Below are 21,154 nucleotides of genomic sequence, written 5' to 3'. Positions count from 1 at the left end.
TTTTCAACATGTTATGTTTTTAATTGCAACAGAGAAGATATCATAAAACCTTGTATTAGAATTTTTGAAAAGAGGAAAAAATAAGTCACATGTTACTAATGAGGAAAAAAGTCAACTCTCCACATCTCGATATCTTTCCCTACAAGGCAATCCATGAATGATTTGCCATGCGGTTTTGACGTTTCCCGATTGAGCTGCCACTCCATCACAAAGGAAATTTTAAGCTCTGATAAGACTCGCATGTTTTGTTTACCCTTTCGTTTCGGTTGCATGAACACTTTTAGCTGTCAGTAGTATCGCGAAAATCCTTCATGGATATCTCCATTCCTATCTCGATGTAAATTCCCGATTTTCTCTCCGTATGTCGATATGCCCATTATCAAAGGTAACTAGACTGGATTTCAGGGGTTCAAAACAATTTACGAAGACCAAATGACGTCTGTTTCAATTTTCCTGGTAATCAATCCTATTCAATCAAGTATGCATTAAAAATTTGTTCTGAAGATTTGACTCGGAAAAAATGCGACACTTCGTTTTAGGTGCAACTTTTTATCGCGTGGGTAAACATTAATGAAATTTTGAGTAATACTAGTTTAAAGTGTTTTGTTTATCTGTGTAAAATTTTATCATAATCTGTCAAGTAGTTTTCAAGATGCATTCGAAACAAAAAGAGCTACGCCAGCAAATCTTGGGCGCGGTGATAAGAAGATAAGACAGTACTTTGAGAATAACCTGAACCTTTCCACCTGAGACGTGACCAAAAAGGTCAATTCGTCGAAGTGGTTCGCCCAGTAGACTATGAAGGCTACGTATTTTTAAGGTTAGGAAGGCGCCAAATCGGACAGACAAGCAGAACACGGTGCCCAAATTGAGTGCGCGGTAGCTCTACCGTGAGTGGCTGGTCAAGCCAGGCTGGCTCGTCATGGACGTCGACACATACATCAAGGCGGACACCAAACAAATCCCCGGCCTCAAGTTTTTTTTTGTCGGTACGTCCCGCATGGAGGTTCTGAAGAAGTTCCTGAAGAGAAAGATGGGCAAATGCACGACAAAGTACCTATTGTGGCATGCGATTTGCGAGTGTGGAAGGTACAGCAAGCCGTTCGTTACAACCAACGTTACAATAAACGGGCAGATGTATCGAGAGGCATGCTTGCAGAAGCGCTTGCTGCCCTTCCTCCGCTCTAACCGTGGTCCCACGCTGTTCTGGCCGGTTTTCGCTTCGTGCCATTACGCATGAATGGATTGGTGCGAAGCGAAGGGCGTTAATGTAGTCCCGAAGGAGGCGTCAAATACACCAGAATTTTGTTCGATCGAAAAGTTTTGGGCGATAATGAAGAAGAAATTGAAGAAAGGCGGAAAAACATTCAAAACCGATGAAGCTTTGAAGAAAAACTGGGAGAAATTGTGTAAAAAAGATGGGCAGAGCCTCGCTCAAAATCGATCTCATGAGCAGTGTTAGGAGAAATGTACGAGCATTCAGCTTGAAGGAGGAAAATTCAATAAATAAATTATGCCAAAACTTAGCTACTATATAGTTATTTAATTCCTGAAAATTTGATTAAAAATACATCAAATATAAATATAAATAGATTTGCAACAAAAAGATTTCATGAACAATTTCCAAGCTGTGATAAAAACTCTAATTAAGGAAGTAGCAACACAGCCGGGATAGCAAAAAAGTGCCCTGTTGCACTTTGACCTGGCATACTCTTCGATATCGAGATGTGGAAAGTCGACTGTATTTCATATTTTGAAATGGACAATAGTTTGCTAGATGTTGACACATATGGTATTTCACAACGTTATGAAATTCTGCTGAAAGTTTGAGCCGATATAGTAGTAACATGCAAACTTCATTACACATATCCTGCCCAGTGGATTACATCAAAATTGTAGCACAATTATATCAAGATTTGTTACAAATAACAAATTTTGTTTCATTTTTGTTAGAAGCACTTTGTTGATGGAGGAAATTATAACATAATTAAAACAAAATCAGTTCTAATAACAAAGGGTGTTTCCAATTTGTTTTAATTTAAAACATAATTATAACACAATTTGTTATAAAACAATTGAGGGCAATTGATAACAACAAATGTTGTTATAATTCTGTTATGGATAATAACAAAGTGAGTTATATGTTTGTTCGATTTCAATCATGAGTTACATTTTTGTAAAATTTTAATATATTTTGTTTTAATTTTGTTTGGTGTAAAGGAAATTGTGTTATATTTTTTGTTATTTTAACTAATAATCAGTCAACATTATAACATATTTTGCTAGAAAAAAACGCACTAACTGAGTAACAAAATCTGTTATAATTCTGTTGTAATCCACTGGTCGGGATGGTATTTCACAATGTTATGAAATTTACGATTACCAAATACAAGTGTACACGTGTACAAGCTAAATTTCATAACAATGTGAAATATCGTATCAATATACCTCGTCATTGATATGACGTAAAACATTACATAATTTCTATTTCACAACTTTACGAAATAAAGTGGACCGCATACGTTACAACAAATCTCTACTAACATATTTCATTTCAATTCTAAATTTCAAGCGTTCGTTCTGCAAAATTGTATCAGAACAGCTACCAAACATATCATATAGCAGTGGTTCTCAATTTGCGGCCTCCGGAATCTCGTAAAACTAGTGTTTTATTCCGTTTTGATAAGCCACTACAAACATTTTTTAGATTTACCGTGACATGCTCTATTACCGCGAGGTTAAAAAAACTCAAGTTTCAATCGATCAGATAAAAATAACGTATGATTATTTTCAAGTCTTTCATGTTTTATATAGTAGACCGTTTTATATACTTTGCATAAAAAATATGATTTGAATCATTTTGAAAATTTTAACCATAGTTACAGTTGATGTTGTCAAACATACCGTTTTGTCTCAAATTCCGAACAGACTCATATTCCGAACACTCCGTTTTTGTATGGCGACTAGGTTGAAATATTTCGCTGAAATATGTCATGAAACTACCAGGAAATGGCAGCCCATTGCAAATCAATTTTAACATCTTCCAATATGTTTTATACCTCGGGAGTAGTGACGATTCTCTAGTTCGAGACCACTAGAACTAGCTCAGATAAATTTGTTTCGAAATTATTCATTTGAACTCGATTTATTCGTGCTGTTCGGAATTTGAATCAAGATGTTCGGAATATGAGACAGAATGAATACAGTGTTCGGCATTTGAAACAAATTGTTGTTCCATACTTTTATGTAAAAACAATATTAAACAAGCTTAAATAAACATTTTTATAGGCACACTCAACAGCTAACAGTTAGGCTTCGCGAAGAAATTGCAATTTTCACAATTATCAGTTAATTTATGCTTATCAGATGCATTTGAAGTCACTGTTGACCTTAAGTGTTCGGAATATGAGTCAAAACGGTACCAGTGTTCCAAATACCGTGCATCTGACCCCGACTGCCGGGTCACATTTTGAAACATCTTTCAATTGAACGAGCAAAGCGCATCAAAAATAAAACTTTTGTATCAAACAACGTATTGAACTTTGCATGATTGATTCGGGAAATAAAATATATATTTCACTTCGCCATTTTGGAATTATAACTGAAACACGGTATTTGGAACACATAAGCAACCGTGCCCTAATATATGGTGCCCGTGTGTTGGCACCAGGCGATTACATTCTAACATTATTTTTGTTTGTTTGTGTGTGCAACTTTAGTTCAAGTTTATCATGGATTTCTAAATACTACTTAATGTGCAAACGTTTGTGACAATCATTTAGAAAAATAAATAATATAATATGCTAATCCACATAACTCCCAAATACACGGTATTAGGCAACACACGAAATTAGAGCAGGTCACGGTATACTGCACTCTTACTGTATACTATGCATGTCACATTACTCAATTTTCATTGATAGATAAGATAAGATAAAATAAGATAATGATGTATCGATTTCTGTACAATTTTCGTTTTAATTCCTCAATGATTGATAAAAATTGAAAAAGATGAAACGGTCCCGCTATTCACATTCTCCATAGAAACATACATCTTAACGAAGGTGTGCCCCTTATCAAACATAGCTAATCGATTTGATTTCTGAGGAATCAAATCGCTACTATATTTGACGATGCAACGAACTCTAGTCTCACCCTTGATTCGCTGTTGAGTTTAGTCCAAGAGAGCTACATAAAAGGGGGCAAAGCAAAGCTTCTCAGCTTAGTGTTCTTATGAGCACTTCCACAGTTATTCACTGAGAGCTTTCTATGTCAATGACCATTTTTGCATGTGTATATCGTGTGGCAGGTACGAAGATACTCTATGCCCTGGGAAGTCGAGAAAATTTCCAACCCAAAAAGATCCTCGACCAGTGGGATTCGAACCCACAACCCTCAGCTTGGTGATGCTGAATAGCTGCGCGTTTACCGCTACGGCTATCTGGGCCCCTTGTGTTCAACCATCTGCTAGTTAAAACAGATAAACGCTAAGAAACTATCGCCATTAACATGGACTTTGTACTGCGAATCCTTGGACTACCAGAACATATTACCCTAACCCGACAAACAAGATGAAACTAGTGTTCAGGTTGGTAGATACCCGCAGTGCACCACGAAATGGTGATCCATCCGCGTTACGGGTAACATTTTCATATATTATCAGTTAACGTTGACTGCAACAAAAATGATCGAAACATGTTTTATGCGACGCTCTGAGTAGGCTTGAAGTATCTGTAATATAAATCAAAATGCCACTTACTTCTGAATGCTTGCCGCTCCTTCACCGCTTCATCCCAGTCCGATAGCTTCTTAACGATCAGGTAGATTCGCCTCTTCAGATTCAACTGTTGCTCTTGCCCCTCTTCGGCATCGTCGGGTGCGAAATTCACAAGAAAATAGGTCAAACCCTGCAACGCCCCAGCCAGCGAAATCAACGAAGGATAATTCTCCTCCAACAGTTGACCCTCGGCCACGCGCATCATATTGTCCAGAATTTTGCGCTGACGCGATTCCGAGACGCACTCCGGAAAATCCTTTGCCATCAACCCTATCAACTCGAATAAGCACTGCTGGAAACGATTCGTAAGCTTGCTCCGCTGATCGAACACCACCAGTAGTTCCCCCAAAAGTTGACTCATGTCGTACTGTTCATCAAGACATTTGTACACGAGCAAATCTTGAATGACGGCCGTACCCAGTTCCCGTTCCCGGGCACTAACCGACGATGACTGCACGAACCGGACACATTCGCGGACGACACTTTCGACGGATTTACGAACCAACTGGCTGTGTTTTGGATTACCCGACGCAACAGATCGAATATCTCTTCGTTGACCTTCTGGAAGCGTCCGGACGCTTTGATCGAGCGCTGAAGAAACGACAATATGCCGTTCGGGGAGTTGATCAAGGTGTCCAGGTAGTACTCTGTGGATAGAAGAACAGAAAAATTATATTCCAAATGGGGGTTTTCAGTGAACTAGGGAAGTACAAAATTTAAACAATATAGATACAGTCAGTGACATAAGTTAGTAACCAAATGCTGTTTTCCCATACAAAATGCCCAAGTTTAGGGTTCTGTATCTCAGCTTCTGGTAGTTCGAGTTGGCTGAAATTTGGATGACGAACTACAAATAACTTGAAGTTTTGCCTGTAAGGGAATTATTACATTGCAGTCATTTTACAAAGAGTTTCAGAGGGTTGTTCATAGACAAAAGTAAGTAATCAAGAGACTTTTTAATTTAATTCGAAAACGGTAGGGCTCCTGGGGTAATATGCACTGTCGGGGCGAAACGCACCTTGTCAATTTCTCTGAAATAAAAGAGTTTTGAGAGAAAAACACTCTGCGGATTGATGAAACGTTGGAAATTGTTGACACACTGAGAATTTGATACATTTTGAAACTCTTAACAGGGAGTTAGAACAATAAATTTGAAAAGCACGATTCTGATGTAACTTTCCCGATTATTTCAATTGTTGTTTTGAAAGAGATGAATTGAGAATTTTTACAACCTTTCACCATAAAACAGATGATGAGAGACTGGGTAAGTTGTTGATGACATGGTTTGGCGAAATAACACAACGATTTCTATTTTCCACAACTTTTTCTGTTAAGCACCCGGTTGGGGCAACATGCACTCCATTAGTCGGGGCAGAACGATCCATTTCAAAATTACCTACAAATGTAAAAGTTAGGTCATTTGAAGCCTTTACTATGGTATATATGTAAAATTGTATCATCTTGTAGACGAAAATCATCCAAAAATCGTGTTTTTAGGATAAATAAAATAACGTTTGAAACACGATAGTGCATCTTACCCCAATGTTGTGGTGCATCCTGCCCCTTTGTTTAGGTGCGTCATGCCTCAATGTTGTGGTGCGTTGTGCCCTAAAAGCGGTGCATCGTGCCCCGCATCAATCCTAATTCACGCAAAAGTAGTGTTTGAAAAAAGTTCAATTTTCCAACAATCTAATGTAATTATGATGAAAATTCGCTCAACATCATGTAGGGTGAACCCAAACCAACTAAATTCGTATATTTAAACACTACATACATGTTGTTTAGTATTCATTTAGGCACGTTTTCCTTAAGTAGTGCATATTACCCCAGGAACCCCTAAGTCGTGGAAGGTTGGTGTGTTCTGCAAATTTGTGTGACTTCTGAAATTGAACAGACCAACAACCCACAACTTACCGTTTTCAAATTAAATTAAAAAGTCTCTCGGTTACTTACTTTTGTCTTTAAACAACCCTCTGAAACTCTATGTAAAATGACTGCAATGTAATAATTCCCTTACAGGCAAAACTTGAAATTATTTGTAGTTCGTCATCCAAATTTCAGCCAATTCGGACTACCACAAGCTGAGATACAGCACCCCAAACTTGGGCATTTTGTATGGAAAACAGCATTTGGTTACTAACTTATGTCACTGACTGTATTTTTCTAGATTTGTTTGAAAATATGGGTAAATGGTAATTGTAGTAAATTATCTTTATACCATGCTTGTATACGATATTGGATTCCTATTTTTGTGTTTTATTAGATATTTTCTTCATGACATTACGTCACCACTGGGACGGAGTCTGCATCTCAGCTTATTGTACTAAGAGCACTTTCACAGTTACTACCTAAGTTGCTATTTTTGCATAAGTAGTTTGGTTGGATTATTATTCCATTCGATATATCGAATGCTAAAAACCAACATCTCATCACGACATTGCGTCAGGCTGCGGTTCGGAACTTGAGTATTGAGTATACCACTTTTGTGAAATTGTGTACTCTTCAAAATAAAGTTACACAAAGTCAGGCTCTTCTGGACCAACACACCATGTGTGGTATTTTCACACATCCTGAAAACCTGATTTTGTGCTGATTTCTGCATAATTTTCTCATACTTTACGACACATCACAGTGCACTATGGTCCAGGAATCAGTTTTACGCGGAAAGATGCATTTTGAGCTTTAAGGCCGGTTTGCTACTGACAAGAAAAGGAATCGCCTATCTCGATGCGTGGAAAATTTCTCCCAAGAAATGGTCAAGAAAATCACTTTTTTCTGATCGCAGTACGTAGTTGAGAAGAAATGTCACTTCAAAGGGGGCTCTCTGTAGGAAATTTCTTGACCCTTTCAGTCAAGGAATTTCTTTACTTTTCTTGAGCGAAACAGCATACTTAGCTTTAAGGCTAGTTTGCTACTGACAAGAAAAGGAATCGCCTATCTCGATGCGTGGAAAATTTCTTCCAAGAAATGGTCAAGAAAATCACATTTTTCTGATCGCAGTACGCAGTTGAGAAGAAATGTCACTTCAAAGGAGGCTCTCTGTAGGAAATTTCTTGACCCATTCAGTCAAGGAATTTCTTTACTTTTCTTGAGCGAAACAGCATACTTAGCTTTAAGGCCGGTTTGCTACTGACAAGAAAAGGAATTGCCTATCTCGATGCGTGGAAAATTTCTCCCAAGAAATGGTCAAGAAAATCACTTTTTTCTTATCGCAGTACGCAGTTGAGATGAAATGTCACTTCAAAGGGGGCTCACGCTATGTCTGAACCAGACGATTATAAAAATCGAATGTACAACGGATTTTTTCTCGCTAGAGTTTAGTATTAGGGTTATATTTTAATAATCGGAAAGTTTTAAAATATTCCATCGGTGAAATTTTGATTTTTTCCACTTTTTCCACTTTTTTCATACTAAATCCCATGAAAATCACGTTTTCGACGCATTTCAGCCCATACAAAATGTATGGAAAAATTTCACCGATAGAATATTTTAAAACCTTCCGATTATGAAAATATAGACCAAATACTGATCTCCAGCGAGAAAAAATCCGATGTACATTCGATTTTTATAATCGTCTGGTTCAGACATAGCGTGGGGCTCTCTGTAGGAAATTTCTTGACCCTTTCAGTCAAGGAATTTCTTTACTTTTCTTGAGCGAAACAGCATACTTAGCTTAAAGCCAAATGTCCGGGCACTAGCGGAGTATCGAATAAGTTAAAACGGAAGCAACATAGTTCAATTCAAACCACTGCACAATGGTCCAGGAATCAGATTTACGCGGAAAGATGCTTTTTGAGCTTTAGAATGAAACATTAGACAAAAACGGTCTTCTACAAAATTGTTTGTATTAGTTGAGCCCTTTGTTTGGTTTTATTGAAAATTAGGGTGGACCACATTTTCATAGAAATTGTGTAACTAACTTTCTTATTTGTAGAAATTATATTATACATGCTTCAGCAAAGTGATAGACCATTCAATTTCAAGCAACTTTGCCAAAAAAAAGTTTTTTTGTATCTCTTAAATTGACCGATTTAGAGATTTTATCCTACGATGACATAGGGTGGTCCGAACAAAACTGGATTTCTGGCTCTAGAGTTTTCAATTCAAATTTCTCATCAAAGTAGGATATGAAACACTTTTAGAGCTTTAAAAAATTCGTAATTTGGTGAGTGAAGAAATTCGCTAACTCCTTCCGTTTAGGAGTTATTGTTGTTTTTCTCTCAAAAACATGCCTACTTTGATTGTGAATATCTCTGATTGGGGCAAACATAAAAATATCTTTTGACGGCGTTCAAAAGACAAAATAAAATTGTATATTATAGCAAAAAATTACAGATGTGTTATTTTTGTAACTCTAATAAAACGTCTTGAAAGTCAAATATTTTTTATCACTTTAATAACTTTTGAACTAAAATAGATATCAACAATCTTTTTGCATGAAAATTTGCGTTTTGTTAAGTTCTAGTTCATAGACGACTTTGACGAGTAAATAATATTTAAAAAAAAACTAGAGTTGAAAAACTTTTTTTTTTGTTGGACCACCCTGCGATGATTAGGAAAAAATGCTATAGATTGGTCAAATTTTGAGCTACAGAAAAACTTTTTTTGGCAAAGTTGATCAAAATTTCAAATTCTACCGCTTTGCCTAAGAGCATATACCAGTATTTTTGCAAATAAAAAAGTTGATTATATGATATGTGGGATATTGTGGACCACCCTAGTTTCAAATGACACAGTATAAAAGCTTACATATTTAGAAACAATTTTGTAGAAGATCATTATTGTCTAAAAATTTCATTTTCATGCAAAAATGCAAAATAATAAAGAAATACATACTATGAAAATCTTCAAAATAGTTTTAGAGACCTATCTTTCTTATTTCAGATTTCTCGTCAAAGCGGTCTATGAACGACTTTAAGAACTTAACAAAACGCAAATTTTCATGCAAAAATATTTATGATATCTATTTTAGTACAAAAGTTATCGAAGTTTTTCTGCTTAAAATCCTTTGTTTTTCAAGGCATTTTATTAGAGTTACAAAAATAACACATCTGTATTTTTTTTGATATAATATACAATTTTATTTTGTCTTTTGAATGCCGTCAAAAGATTTTTTTATGTTTGCCCCAATCAGATATATTCACAATCAAAGTAGGCATGTTTTTGAGAGAAAAACAACAATAACTCCTAAACGGAAGGAGATAGCGAATTTCTTCACTCACCAAATTACGCATTTTTTAAAGCTCTAAAAGTGTTTCATATCCTACTTTGATGAGAAATTTGAATTGAAAACTCTAGAGCCAGAAAACCAGTTTTGTTCGGACCATGTCACTGCAGGAAAAAAGCTCTAAATCGGTCAATTTAAGAGATACAAAAAAACTTTTTTTGGCGAAGTTGCTTGAAATTGAATGGTCTATAACTTTGCTGAAGCATGTATAATATAGTTTCTACACATAAGAAAGTTAGTTACACAATTTCTATGAAAATATGGTCCACCCTAATTTTCAATAGCACCAAACAAAGGGCTTAACTAATACAAACAACTTTGTAGAAGACCGTTTTTGTCTAATGTTTCATTCTAAAGCTCAAAAAGCATCTTTCCGCGTAAAACTGATTCTTGGACCATTGTGCAGTGGTTTGAATTGAACTATGTTGCTTCCGTTTTAACTTATTCGATACTCCGCTAGTGCCCGGACATTTGGGTCCACCCGTTAAATGTCCGATGTCTGCTCTGTCGACACATATTAAGCACTTAGAGATTTGCTTACAGATAGCCGTAGCGGTAAACGCGCAGCTATTCAGCAAGACCATGCTGAGGGTCGTGGGTTCGAATCCCGCTGGTCGAGGATCTTTTCGTAAAGGAAATTTTCTCGATTCCCAGGGCATAGAGTATCTTCGTACCTGCCACACGATATACACATGCAAAAATGGTCAATTGGCAAAGAAAGCTCTCAGTTAATAACTGTGGAAGTGCTCATAAGAACACTAATCTGAGAAGCAGGCTCTGTCCCAGTGGGGACGTAACGCCAGAAAGAAGAAGAAGAAGATTTGCTTACAATCGTTTGTCCTATGGCCTTCGGTGCCGCATTTTCTGCAGAGCTTACTTCTGTCAGACCATTGCGTTTCCAAGACTTATGGCAAATCCCGAATCACTTGAAGTAAACTTCATGAGGCTGTTGTATGCTCAACTGGCAAACCGACTAGCCTACCTTGAGTTTGCCCAAGTTCTTCGCTTTGGTGGTCTCTACAGCCGGCAGCCTGATCGCCGTCACCTGGGTGCCCTGCGGGCCCTTTCTAAGGTGGATGGCCTTACTAGCTACGTCGATGTCAAACTGCTATTTAAGGGCAGCCGAGACCTTCTTCGGTGACCTCATCCAGATTTTGACACTGGAGAGTTGCTTCTGCAGTCAGAGATCTTACATCAACCTCGTCGCCAAGTACTTCTTGTGCCAGTTGCTTATAGACTGCTCACTTTTGCTTGGCGTCCTTCTTTATGACTAGGAGAATTTCACCAGTCCACCTTATGCTCCGCACATCTACGCCCAATGGCGATAACTTCTCCGTGCTTCGCATCGTCTTCAGAACCTCGGCGTATTTTGCTTCCTCCGTTTTGATAACGAGAGCCTTGTCTAAATTCCTACGTTTCGCTGTTTTCGGTTTTCTCGTTACTCCTGTGGGTGCACTGCCTGGTTTCTATCCCGTGGCTCCTTTTTCTTGGCTTTCTTGGGCCTTAGGCTTGGTGTTGGTCTCTCCACTGCTGCAATGTCCTCTTAATCGCGGAACTTTTCTTGCGTCAGCTTTTCCGCTCTGAAGGACGGCTGCGTAGGTCACTTTTCCCTTAGCAACAATACGTCTTTTCGCCTCGTATTCATCCTCGGAATCCATCGCGTATCGAATAATATCATCAGATATATTCATGTTGCCTGTAAAAAAACACTTCATTCTGACACGACTTAGTGTCTCTTTTGCCTTCTACTTTGCCAAGTTGTTCCTTGGCTTTCACATAGTCCTGTTTTGTGGATGAGGTGTTGGGCATTCCAACAAACAAGACATAACATTTGTGGTGGGAAGCGTTGGTCGAGCTGCTGTTCGAATGCTCGGTTTGATATACGAGCCGATGTTAAGTTGACTGAATCGACTAACTTCACGGGCCTCCAGTGTCTGACAGCGTCTCTCCAGAAAACGATTGAAGCTGGCCAGCGATGGCAAATTTGTTGGGCTTGTGTCGTTTTTTTCCATTCCATATACGTTAATGGATCCAATTTTTAAGACATCATAATTACAACTATCTTGTCGCAAGCTTGTGTGGAAATCCCATATTGGTTGATAACAGCTACATGTTTATTAAAATCAGTATGCAGCTTACGTAAGTCTTTGTCTGACGCCGATTCTTCAGTAAACCCCTAGAAAAATGTAGTTTTCCGAGGTAGTCTCATGTGTATGGATTATTAGACTGGCCCTTAAACAAAAAAGTTGTAAAATTCAACGGGGCACCCCCTAAACATGTGCCTTAGGGTAAGAAAAAAGCTCTCTCAAAATTTCAACTCATTTGATTGCTCCCCCAGCTGGCGCATTCCATTCGAGGTTTGTATGGAATATTCGTCTCAAATATATTGCAAATTGAGCCTATGTCACTGTTTCGTCTCGTACACTAGTTAATCGCGTTCAATTGAGCCCAGAATGACAAATTTACTAGTTGATACGCTAGATATTGTATCTAGATGTAAGCTCATTTTCATTTAGCTTTCAGTTGTTGAAAGTTAGGCTTAGATCAGCACTCCTGTACAATTACATATGTGCATGCACCTTGTGCCGCAGCTCGCCCAGCGTCATAGGTGGCTATGATGCGCATAGTGGCTACTATTCAGCTTAGTTAAAGGAATACTAAGCAATATTGCAAATCTACTTCAGATAGTTAAAACACCAACTTTATCAATTTTAATCATCATACAACCTTCTACAATATTGTTTGCTATGGTATCAAGTTGTGTTTTTGACATTCTGGGTTCAATTGAACGCGATCAACTATTTTCCTGATTCAAACAGGAGATGATGTGCTGTTTCCTATATGTTTGAGCTGAAAATCCCATATTAACTTCAATTCAATTGCGCCAGCTCATGGAACGACCAAATGCGCTGAAACTTTCAGGAAGTCTTCTTCTAACCCTGAAGAATAATCCTGGTGGGTGTCCCGTGGAATTATACAACTTTATTTTTCTCCCATACTAAGCTGGGCCAGTCTAATGGATTATCTCCAACGCTAGTCTTCTCAAAGACGATTTCAGATAATGGAATTTTTGAATTTCTGAAAGGCCACGATTTTCGTGTATTATAGCCGTGAATGAATCGCTGAACGGAAGTTTAAGTTTAAAGGCGGTTCGTTCATCTGCCACCTGCAATGTACCCTGAACCGACTGATTTCCTTCTGCTCTGCAAAGATAATGCAAAGATTTCAAAATTGCTCAGACATCTGTTCAGCATCCTGCAGCATTTGTTCTGTTTCAGCAACTGTGATGATGGAATCTTGAACGGTGTTGAACTTTGTGTAGATGCTATCGAGGGTCTCCAATCTTATCTCCAGTTCCGATAAAGATTTTGTTACAGGATTGAACTTTTTCACAAAAGAGTATATCCGTTGCATACTGGATAAGATCAATGCTCGAGTTTTAACATGTCGCCAGGGGTAGACGGAACTAGGGCCTACTCCAGCTGTCTGAGTGTCTATCTCAATCCTTTGCTTGTTTTTCTCCCACGTACGCGGCGGCGACGCACAGTGATTTTTTTTGCCGATTTTGTGATCGAAATGGAATAGCGTCTAAACCGTTGTTTTTAGCGAAAAAGTTTGTTCAGGGAAGTTTCTTGATTTGTAAAAGCGCTTCTTTTGGTACTAGCGGCCAGGTGATTAAATCACCTAAAAGTGAGATAAAAAAATATTTTTTTTATCTGTTGAAGATAGACGGTCGGTGTCTTCAGCAAAGTTGTAGCACATGTTAATTCAAGACACTTTGTCGAAGATACCAAATTTCTATCTCCAATACATTACAAGATATGTCATTTTTTCTTAAAATTACCCTTGAAAATCAAAATTTTAGTATAACTTTTTTCTAACATTTTTGATATTTTCTGTTCCTTCTACAAAGTTGTTCATCTACCAAAACTACATGTTTTTGCTGAACATTGCAACTTGCTATCTCTTATGGTAAAACAGTTATTTCTAAACAAGCGATTTTTATGGGGCTTTTTTGGACCAATAGCATTAGTTTGGACGCAGATTGACGCACTTAGCGATTTTTGATTTTGAAAGGGCTACTTTATGACTTTCAAATGACATAAAGAACTTTTGGCCAGAAGCGGTCTATTGATTGTTTTGTTTTAACTAGTTAAACCATAAAAATGCATTTAATTGCGGTTTTACGACTTTTTTCTCATTTTCATTGCGTTATTTCATTTGACACATGCTGCATATGATACGTTATGGGCATTTTCATTATTTTTAATTTATTCCCTCACCTACAGACATCATTTAGCATGGAAATGTTTTTCTTTTTTATTTTTGTTGAAGTCATAACGTTTGACCCAACTTTTTACTCTCCATAGAGCGTTACGTAATTTGTGAACGATGCCATTTGATTGTCACGCAATTTTTATTTTTGTTGCTACCATGTAATGTCCTTGTTCCTTCCAAAATCTCACGACACGCGACATAGCTAATTAAAATCGTTTTTGTATTATACACATTCTTTTATGATGTAGGGACAAAATTCAAACAAAACTGATTGTGAATAATATGTGTGCCGACATTTCTATACTGAATGTATATTTCACTAATACTAATGCAGACAAAGTATTTGCTGATTTAAAATAAAACTGTACCAGTGAGCGCCAACTGCACATGAATCAGAACTTCAACTTCAGTGCATGTTTTTGAATTCTGTTATAACTATTAAAAACTCCGTGAATTCAGTGAGAGCTGTTGAAAAATGTTTGGTTTAACAAATACAACTATAAATTTTATTAAAATTTAGTTGTACCATTCCTTATTACAATGATTAATCATTTTTATTTGTTTGTTTAATTTGTTTACCGGCAAAACAGACCGAAGCTTGAAGTAGGAGGGAACGTGGAAAAGAAAGCAGTGAGGATTGTTTATTAGCCATGTTGCGTACCGCGAGATTTTGAAATAAGCAAGTATGTTACGCTCTGTCACTAACAAATAATAGTTGCGTGACAAACAAATGGCATCGTTCACAAATTACGTAACGCTCTATGAAGAGTCATAAGTTTGATGAAACGTTATGACTCAAACAAAAATAAAAAAGAAAAACATTTCCATGCTAAATGATGTCTGTATGTGAAGGAGTAAATAAAAATATATTGAAAATTACCATAACGTATCAAATGCAATATGTTTCATATGAAATAACGTAATGAAAACGATAAAATGTCGTGAAACCGCAATTAAATGCATTTTTATGGTTTAACTAGTTAAAACATAGCAATCAATAGACCGCTTCTGGCCAAAAGTTCTTTGTGTCAATTGAAAGTCATAAAATAGCCCTTTCAAAATCGCAAATCGCCAAGTGCGTCAATCTGCGTCCAAACTAATGCTATTAGTCCAAAAATGCCCCATAAAAATCGATTATTTAGAAATAACTATTTTACCATAAGAGATAGCAGGTTGCAATGTTCAGCAAAAACGTGTAGTTTTGGTAGATGAACAACTTTGTAGAAGGCACAAAAAATGTCAAAAATGTTTGAAAAAAGTTATACTAAAATTTTGATTTTCAAGGGTAATTTTAAGAAAAAATGACATATCTTGTAATGTATTAGAGATAGAAAATTGGTGTCTTCGACAAAGTGTCTTGAATTAACATGTGCTACAACTTTGTTGAAGACACCGACCGTCTATCTTTAACAGATAAAAAAAATATTTTTTTATCTCACTTTTAGGTGATTTAATCACCTGGCCGCTAGTACCAAAAGAAGCGCTTTTACAAATCAAGAAACTTCCCTGAACAAACTTTTTCGCTAAAACCAACGGTTTAGACGCTATTCCATTACGATCACAAAATCGGCAAAAAAAATCACTGTGCGACGGTGGCGGTGTAGTAACGACGGTATACTGTTTTTTTCGGCAGCGATGGAGGAGCTCGCGACGGCGACGGTGTACTCCAGTGGCGGACATGTTCGAATCTTTTGAACATAACCTCAACTCGGTGTTGAGACGACGATCGATAAATGACGATATTTATGCGAAATTATGGCAAACGACGGTAGGAAATTCGGCTTTTCTTATTGGACCCTGCCCAATGTTAGTTTAATTTAAAACGGGATAACTCTTAGATTTCATCCATTTATTAGAAGGTAGAAAAAAACGTACCGTCAAACGGGGTGACTTGCAACACTTTCCAGATATCTTTCTTAATAACTTAGAAAATAAACGATATTGTTTTCATTTTTCTTCGTCATAGTTTTAATGTGGACTAGTACTCTCAAATATAAGTATACGAAAAAATATTGCAATTCATACTTCAGTGAAAAACATCAAAATATAGGGTGTTGCAAGTCACCCCATCTGCGGGGTGACTTGCAACGCTTAGGTAAGTTGAAAGAAAATCATTTTTAAAACATTTTGATCACCTTTTCGTTATTCTTAGATGGTCCTGCATTAGATACGGTAGTTTGTTGGTCCTTATTACGTTTCTTTTTCTTGGCTGGCTCATTCATTGGGTCATCTTTGTACTTTTTTGTACGCTTGGCAACTGTTGATTCACTGGAATCTGTTGTGGTAAATCTTCAGTCGTCACAACACCACCCGGTTCAGTGAGGATTCGTTTTTTACGAGCCGGTGCTACATCCGGAGATTTTCCGAATCGAGCATCCTTGAGAACGTTGACGAAAGCATTGGACCAGGACTTTTCAGCTCCAGTTTCTGTTTCTTTCCTGGCTTCCGGTAGCTTCCTGAGCACCTGTTGAGGATTCAAAGGATATATTCCGGTTGTACGGAATCCAGAACGTAAACTGCCAGCAGCATTGTCCAATCTTTCGACCGTCTTCTTAAGAAGTCCGGGAAACAAATGTTTCGGTACTGTTCCAGAGAATTTCGCCTTATATTCCAGAAGAACTTTCCTCCATTTGATTTTCAAAGGGCGGAAGAACGCTACGTCAAGTGGTTGGCAAAGATGCGTGCTATTCGGCGGAAGAAATACAAATCTTATGATGTATTCCTGGCATGTTTGTATTACTCGCATAGACAGATGACTTGCCAGGTTATCACCGATAAGGATTTTTGGAGCTTGGCAATCCTCGGGATCGTGTTTTTTGAAGTGTGGCAATGCCACCTTAAAAAACCACTTCTCAAACAAATCATTGTCGAACCAACCACTTTTGGAGCATCCGTACACAGTGTGTTGAGGCCCTCCTGTTGTCCAAGTGTCATACAGAAAACGACTTTTGTACACTACGAACGGGGGCAGCAGAATTCCCGACGCCGTTCCAGCAAACATCGCGGAGGTGCTTGTTTTAGTGGAATCGAGAATACGCTCCGCATGCTTTGCACCGCGCCGAACGATGACCTTCGTACGTCCCGGATCATCCGTGAGGTTAGTTTCGTCGTAGTTGATGATGAGTTCAGGTTTCACATCCTTGACGGATTTCTTCATATTCTCAAAATAGCTGCAAATGGTTTCATTCGAAACGGCGGCCCGGGATCTCTTGATATTTTCCGACAATCTGTTCGACAGATTTGTGTGGCGCTTCAAGAAGAACGTGCACCAATCGTCGCCAGGAGTGTTGTCTTTGAAACGGTTCTCTTTTCTAGCTTGGTCATCCAGGAATCCCTTCACGATGGATTTCAGATCACTTCTCTGGAAAGGCATTCCCCACTCCGCAGCTAATAATAGGCCTTCCACCAGCGTTTGTTCGTCTTGGCGAGACAACACCGTTTGTCCACCGTAAACTCGCTTTTCACCACCTTCCTTCTTTAAGTGCCGTGATACGGTAGATGGACATAAGCTGTATTTCTGGGCAGCATCACGAATCGATACATTGTTCTTTTGGATTTCCAGCACCGCTTTTTCCAGAGTTTCCTTCGAAAAATTAGCATACGGGCGACTTCCGAAAGGCTTTTTGTATGTCCTCGGCATCTTTCCGGTCGGTGAGGTCCTCCTGTGATATTAAAACGGGAATGAATTCAATACAGAAAGCAATCTAACAACTTTATGAATAAAAAAGAGTTTCTTTTCTACTGTTGCAAGTCACCCCGCGGAGGGTGGCATTTCAGAAAAAAATGATTTTTCAAAAGTGAAACAATTTGTTTTGTTTATTATTTCTTTACTATTGTTTCTCTGATTAGATGCCGAAACTCAATCACAGACCGTTTGTGTTGAATTATTTATGAATTTCTCACACGAACTTACGATTATTGACGATGAAATATTAACTCAAACGACTAAGTGCACTATCAATGGGAGAAAAGTATAAAATGTTAATAATTTTGCTGTGACAACTAGCAAACACAAGCATTACTGTGTAAACAAAGGATGAGTTATGACAACAGTTGACAGTTTTGTTTATTTATAGAGTAAACATCCAAAAAGCGCGTATCAGTACTAGTGTTGCAAGTCACCCCGCCGTTGCAAGTCACCCCGTTTGACGGTACTTGATTTGTTTGGGCGATATCGATAAACTCATTTTATTTCTCCGAAATGACATTTGTCAAGGGGCCCAGATAGCCGTAGCGGTAAACGCGCAGCAATTCAGCAAGACGAAGCTGAGGGTCGTGGGTTCGAATCCCACCGGTCGAGGATCTTTTCAGGTTGGAAATTTTCTCGACTTCCCAGGGCATAGAGTATCTTCGTACCAGCCACACGATATACGCATGCAAAAATGGTATTGGCATAGTAAGCTCTCAGTTAATAACTGTGGAAGTGCTCATAAGAACACTAAGCTGAGAAGCAGGCTCTGTCCCAGTGGGTACGTAACGCCAGAAAAGAAGAAGAAGAAGAAGACATTTGTCAAACGTGAATTGCTGCGCTTATTTCTGAGCTTCTGAGAGGGCGAACACCGTATCTCGATATCAAGTTAGAAAGCCATAGTAGATGATGATTTTCATGGCGTAACTGGTCCCTTGGATTGCATTTGCATTGGTTTTGTGTACTAGAACTGGAGGAACCTTAGGGCTGTTACAATAAGTTCAAAATCTTATCCGCGAAAATCGCGACTACCAAAGCTTGATCCGCGGCTAGAGGCGCCAATCCGCGGCAAAAAAAATACTCAAAGATATTAATCTAGGATACCTGCACCAATAGTTAAGGAAGTACCAGCTGTTTAAACTTCAAACAGTAGGTCAAAACGTACATTTCCGATGAAAAATGACATATAATATTCTCCGTCCAAAAGAATATTCAAAATTTTAGCTTATCATCTGACCTAAAACCTAAATCCAATATTTTGTTCGAAACACAAGTACAAATAGTGGCTCAAACAATGCCACATACGAAAATAATTATCCTTTTTTGTTCATACTGTTTTCCTTTTTGATGTTGAAATCTTTTGTTTGACATAAAACGATTAACTCTTCATGAGACTTTTCATTATTTTGTAGTGATTTTTTTGTTTTCGGCTTATCCACTATTTGTAGCGGAACTCTAATTGAAAGTTTTGTTCATGATTGGATAACATCAAACGTTGACCACGGTACGCGAAGTAAAAGGTGCAAAACGTTATAAAGAACTAATCAGAAACGACTTCAATTATCTCAGGTAACAGTGGTCCCCAGATTTTGAGACTCCCAGATAGGTGATCAATTCAATCATTTGGTAAATCGAAGTCATGCTACACAACAACATTTAATCAATTTTATAGTGAATAAAATACTTCAGTTGGTTATGATAAGATCGAGAAAGCAATTGACCATATCCGGTATTCATGGAAATGTACCCAATTCATGTAGTTAGTCGAACCAAACATCATCTGGACGCATTATAAAAATTGTCACAGTTAATTAATTAATAATTTAAAAGCAATTTTTCCAATAGTGTACCATTCAACTTTCTCACATTTACTCTAGGGCTAAGTCACATATGTAAAAAAAAAACAGAACTTTTGATATCAATAAAATGAGAATATCATAAATCTTTCCATTAGTGCCTGTAGGGCATTGAAACGGGAAAACAACAAGAAGCGAGAAACAAACTTTTAAATTCAATATGTAACAAGTTGATATTTGTCTATACTATCTTGACCATCGGCAAGTCCAAAAAGTAAAGAGTTTTGTACATTTCAAACAAGGTTTCTGTTGACGACTTGTATGTATCTAATTATTAAACAAATGATGTCAAACAGACGCATAAGTAATAGTGAATCTCAATTCAAATTTTCGGCCTTATAATTTCATATTAGATCGCCAAAAGCTTGCAAGGTTAGCCGTTTGACTGGTATTGAACTGAAGGGCAAACATTCATTTGATACCTTAGAAATGCTATTAGTTTTAAACAGTCTGTTAAAAATATTCTAAAACACAATTGCTACCCCCCATTTTTTATTTTTTATTAAATGTTTGGATTTAAAAATATTTAGTGTAACCCCCAATAAATCGTAATAGTCTTGCCTCCACATCATCGATTTTTAAATGTCACTAGTAAATTTAATGAAACAGGATTCAATAGTTCACGTCTTTTAAATCTTAATAATAGGGCAGATATAAAAGACACGGACACCGTCTTCAGCCATTTAGCTGCACAGATTGTAACTTAACACTAGACAACGGACAAGCATGCTCCAGTGGCACTGCCGAGAAACATTCCTGACGAAAAGTTTCAATGACTGAATCGGGTATCGAACCCACACCCCATGACACGATGCGCCTAAGTGCCTGACGACACTAATCGCACGGATTTGAAGCCCACGATCCATAGTTTTAGGCTTCCAAATTTTACTGTATAAAGTTGTTTACAAAATAGAAATTTGGTGACCACAATAGAAACCAACTCTTAGTGTTTCCATACTGCAAAGACACTGCGAAATAGAAACTTTGTAAGACACTGCGAAATAGAAACTTTGTAACTGATGTAAAATCGCAATTGCGTAATTAAAAACTACACAATTGAATGTGTCTGTTTAATCGATTTGTATGTGATTTTCGTGGTGTGATTTGGCAAATCCGCGATTTTTGCGATAGATATTCGCGATTGTCGCGTTTGGCGGAATAAATCCGCTACAAATCCGCGAAATCCGCGAGAATCGCTGAATTTGCGGCTGTTGTAACAGCCCTGGAGTTTTATAGTCCCTTCGATATCAAGTTATGAAGAATTGACTGTATCTATGAGTCATCACATTTTTTGTAAAAGTCGCCGTTTCTCGATTACATGATTCTGA

General features: G+C 37.7%; 1 protein-coding gene across 1 annotated transcript in view; it reads right to left on the bottom strand.

The window, feature by feature from the left end:
- The window catches only part of LOC5570160 (DNA-dependent protein kinase catalytic subunit), a 112,490-nt gene that overhangs the window by 78,977 nt on the left and 12,359 nt on the right, over window positions 1-21,154 (bottom strand). The window contains exon 2 of the mRNA XM_021849074.1: window positions 4,760-5,424. Coding sequence (XP_021704766.1) covers window positions 4,760-5,424 — 665 coding nt within the window. The remainder of the gene's footprint in view (window positions 1-4,759; window positions 5,425-21,154) is intronic.

The sequence above is a fragment of the Aedes aegypti genome, chromosome 3 (assembly GCF_002204515.2).
Source record: "Aedes aegypti strain LVP_AGWG chromosome 3, AaegL5.0 Primary Assembly, whole genome shotgun sequence".
Classification (NCBI taxonomy): Eukaryota; Metazoa; Arthropoda; class Insecta; order Diptera; family Culicidae; genus Aedes; species Aedes aegypti.
The sequence above is the reverse complement of the archived record's forward strand: the minus strand, read 5'-3'. Positions and strand labels throughout refer to the sequence as shown.